General features: G+C 59.1%; 1 protein-coding gene across 1 annotated transcript; it reads right to left on the reverse strand.

The window, feature by feature from the left end:
* Nucleotides 1-514: 514 nt before the first annotated feature.
* On the reverse strand, nt 515-4340 carry GSC (goosecoid homeobox). Its single transcript, XM_002920486.4, has 3 exons — nt 3835-4340; nt 3125-3384; nt 515-2788 (listed from the first exon to the last, which is right to left on the reverse strand). The coding sequence occupies exons 1-3, from the start codon at nt 4187-4189 to the stop codon at nt 2633-2635; spliced, it is 771 nt and encodes a 256-aa protein (XP_002920532.4). The 5' UTR covers nt 4190-4340; the 3' UTR covers nt 515-2632.

Consider the following 4340-nt stretch of genomic DNA (forward strand, 5'->3'; position numbering starts at 1 on the left):
GTGACACAGGAGTTTATGAAGTTCTGGAATTGGAATGTCAAATGTTTCATGGTGGAATGATGCTGCCCACTTAGGTCCTATGTTCTAGAATGTTCTAGACAGGAGGAAGGGCAGAAGTCAGAGCTCTTCCCGGCCCCTCCTGCAGGCTCACCCCTCTCCAGTGGGACAGAGAACAGCACCTAGGAACAGCAATGACTGAGGATGGGTGCAGGGCAGGCAAGGCTTCCTCACCATGGAAGTCTGGGGTCTAAGGAAGAGATTTAATGGCCATCGCAACATTCATCAGAAATTAATTTAACAGCCTCTGAATATTTCTCACCAGAACTGGTATTTGCGGAAACGTTTCCAATTATGATATAAGACCTACTTGGTCTTGGGGCGCCTGGGTGGCACAGCGGTTAAGTGTCTGCCTTCGGCTCAGGGCGTGATCCCGGCATTATGGGATCGAGCCCCATCAGGCTCCTCCGCTATGAGCCTGCCTACTTGGTCTTATATCAAAGATGCCCAAAGATGATTATTTTCTAAAGCTGAACGTCGTTAAAGTATTTAACTTTTCTGAAACTTCATTTTCTCCTCTGTAAAATGGTGAAAACTCCCCACCTCAGAGTTTTTGAAAGGTGAGAATGTACATAAATCTTGAAGTGCTGGGTCTGATACAATATAAATCATAACATTATTTTTAAAAAAACAGGTAGCCACGTTGAAGGATTCCCCCATGCCAGCTGTTACTCAACAGGACTTAGTACCCTTTCTGTCCACACCAACCCCGGGAAGCAGATATTAGGACTGTGCCCATTTTACAGTCCCAGAAGGTGCAAAGCCAAAGAGGGTCAGTAATTTCCTCAAGGTCACACATGAGCCAAGGTGACCTTGACCCCCTAGGCACCTGGCCTTGAAACAGCTGTCTCCTGCTTCCATCTAGGGGATACTCCTTATTAAAAAGGTTGTAACTGGGAGTCACTCCGTACTTAAGTGTCCCTTCACCCACTCCAGGAGTCACTTTTACCTTTTAAACGTGAAAACGCTGTGGGGAAAAAAATACCGCCTCCCATAAAAACCCCTTCTTCTGCACGTACTGTGTTCCACAGCCGGGATGCACAGACCTCCCCTGGAGGGTCCTTACACCAAATACTCCAGGCACCCGAAAAGGCAGAAAGAGCTCATTGCTCCCCAGGGGAGCACACACACATCCGCCGACCCTGGGACCCTGGCAGCTCTCCGAGCCTTAGCTTCCTTATCTATAAAATGGATTTATTGTAAGATCAATAAAGTTGAAGCATTAAAAACTCATTCCTGCTGGCCTTTGGTCTCCACCCACCCCCGGCCCTGGCCCCTGGTCTGGGGAGCCATACAATATGCATGCTCCTGTCTTGATCCCTGTCCCAAGCACTCAGCTCAGCCAGCACCAGCACCGGGAAGCTTCTCTGCCTCTCCAGTCCCTCACAAGCTGCTGACCAGCCCACCAGCTGCACTCTGGGGACGCTCTTCCTCCAGCCCCAACTAATGCACAGGGAAGATGGTCAGGGGAGAAAGCCAAAGGTGTCAGCACTCCCACCTCTAAGTGCCTCAGCGACCACCCTGCACTCTAATACCCAGTTCTAATACCCGGTTGGCCGGCAGAACTCAGGGTGCAGACCCGGCCACCCCAAATGCCTGGGCTAATGCACCACGGGCCCAGCACTGGCTGACGTCCCCAGTGGGCCCTGGGACTCTCAGCTTAGAGACGCCAGGCAGGACAGGAGCCGTGCCCAGCAGGAGCCTGCCCAGCAGGACAGGAGCCTGGGCAGGTGACGCTGCCCAGTGCGCAGGAAGAAGGGCGGCAGCAGCAGCAGAGCGGCCACGAAAGATCCAGAAAAAACATCAGGAAAGAGGCAGGTCCGCCACCTAATTCCACCCTAGGACTGGAAGCCTTAGGTCTGGGGATTTCGTGGGAACAGGGACAGGCTGAGCCAGTCTGGAGAGCCTCCCAGGATCGCCCAGCTCCCTGGCGGATCCTGCTTTCCCGCTGTGGTTTCCCATTGGCAGCCAGGAGGAAAAAAGTCCGGGTTCTCCCCCACGGGGAGAGGGGGAATAGGAAGCCCATGCTGTCCCCTCTCTCGTGGGCAATGCTACCCACCCCCGGCAGGCCTGCAAAACCCCTCTCTGCCTCTTCCTGGAGAGCTAGAGACATGGATTTTAAAGCAGGACACCCATCCTGTGAGGGAGTCATGCCCCGAGTTTCTTTTTCTTTTCCTTTTATCCGGGACAGGTCAGAGCTGCCCGATTTTTCTTGCCAAGCTACAAGACTAAGCAAGTTTCTTTTTTGGGCCTCAGATGGGGGTGGGGGAGGTGGGTACGAAATACAGAATGTGGCCCGTCTACACCGCCATCACTTTATTGTATTGTCACCGTTAACTTAACTATAAATACTACGGTGGGGAGCGAGGCGCCGGCGGCCTCGGACTTCGGGGCTCCGAGCCCCGGCGCGACCCGGACCCTAGGCGCCGGTCCTCCCGGCTCTGTACACTATTTACAGCTTCTCTTTCCTCTTTCTCGACCCCCTCCCGCAAGGCAGCGCGTGTGCAAGAAAGTAGCATCGTCTGTCTGTGCAAGTCCTTCGAGTTAGGCAAGAGCCACAGCCGGCCCGGGGCCGTCAGCTGTCCGAGTCCAAATCGCTTTTACCTTCCTCTTCCCTCTTTTCAGGCGACGCCTTGGACGACGTCTTGTTCCACTTCTCGGCGTTTTCCGACTCCTCCGACGAGGACCGCTTCTGCCGCCTCCATTTGGCACGGCGGTTTTTAAACCAGACCTGTTGCGCAACGGAGGACAAAACCACAGTTAAGATCAAAGGCGCTTCCCCCCACACACACAGCGGCGCGGGCACCCCGAGGCCCTCGGTGGCCGAGGGTGACGCCGGCGTGGGCTCGGAAGCCGGGGACCCCGCGCGCACGCCCACAAAAGGACGCGAGAGTCGCTCCCGCTTCCGCGTTTCCATGCAACTTCCTGGGCCTAAAGCGCCCTCCAGCAGCCTCAGGGCCGCCGCGGGACGCAAAGTTCAGGGAGACCCGAGCAGAGCCCGGCTGCAGCGCCGAGCTCACTCGGCGGGGGCCCTATCTCGCCGGGAAGGGCCGGCAGGCGCGCCCACCTCCACTTTCTCCTCGCGGAGGTGCACCTTCCGGGCCAGCTGCTCGCGGGTGCCCACGTCTGGGTACTTGGTCTCCTGGAAGAGGTTCTCCAGCGCTTCCAGCTGCTCGTCGGTGAAGATGGTGCGGTGCCGCCGCTTCCGCCGGCAGTGCAGCTGGTTGAGGAGTTGCAGCTCGGTGCGCGACAGCGTGCCCACGTTCATGTAGGGCAGCATCTGGTGCGGGACCGGGGACACCAGCACCGAGCCGGGGCCCTCGTAGCCTGCGACAGAGGAGGACGCACGGTCGGCCGGCTCCCTTGCCGCCACTGCGCACACCGCCAGCCGGCCCGCCCGCCCTCCCCGTGACCCACTCCCACTAGAAAATCCTCTGCTACGGGGTGCTGGCAATTGGGGGTGCGCGGAAATCGAAAATGCAAGGAATTGGGGGAAGCGTGCTAGAGCATCCGCACACTCCGAAAGCCAGTTTGGGAATCCCAAAAGCCTAGTCTCCCCACGCCGCCACTAAGTTACAGTTTCCTCTAACTCTAGTCTTCAGTTTGCAGCAAGTGTACAAACCCCCGTGCCCGATCGGCTAAGAAAAGGGAAGGGGGGTTTCATACGTACGCAAAGAGAAAAGTTAGTGCAAAAATGGGAAAAGCCAGCGCCACCGCCCACCCACGGCCCAGGGACCGAGGACCGCGGCTAGAAGGCCGGCGCGAGCGAGACCCTACCTGGGGGCGTCGGGACGCAGGAGCACTGCTGGGCACCCAGCGGCGGCACGGCCCCGCAGCAGGCCGGGCCCACGGGCGCCGCCTGCACGTGCAGCTGCCCGTAGAAGTAGTTGTTGTAGCCGAGGCGGGAGCCGCCGACCGCGGCCGGGAGGCCTGCGCCGCCGGGGGCCACGGGGCGCGGATAGAAGGCGCCATAGTCCGAGGAGGCGCCGCCGCCGGCGCCGTAGAGCGAATCCCCGTGCAGGGCCGGGAAGACAACCGGAGCCGCGGCGCTGGGCGCCACTGGCAGCACCGAGTCTTTGCAGCGCGGCCGAGCGGCCAGGATGTTGTCGATGCTGAACATGCTGGCGGGCATCCCCGAGCCCCGCGCCGAGACCGGGGGGCGGCGGGGAGGCGCCGGGGAAAAAGCCTCAAAGTGGGGGGGTCCACTCTCCTCCAGCGGCGGACCAAACCGAAAGAGAGCGCGGGCGAGCGCGCAGCCCCGCGCCCCTCCCCGCCCCCTGCGT

The sequence above is a fragment of the Ailuropoda melanoleuca genome, chromosome 14 (genome assembly GCF_002007445.2).
Source record: "Ailuropoda melanoleuca isolate Jingjing chromosome 14, ASM200744v2, whole genome shotgun sequence".
Classification (NCBI taxonomy): Eukaryota; Metazoa; Chordata; class Mammalia; order Carnivora; family Ursidae; genus Ailuropoda; species Ailuropoda melanoleuca.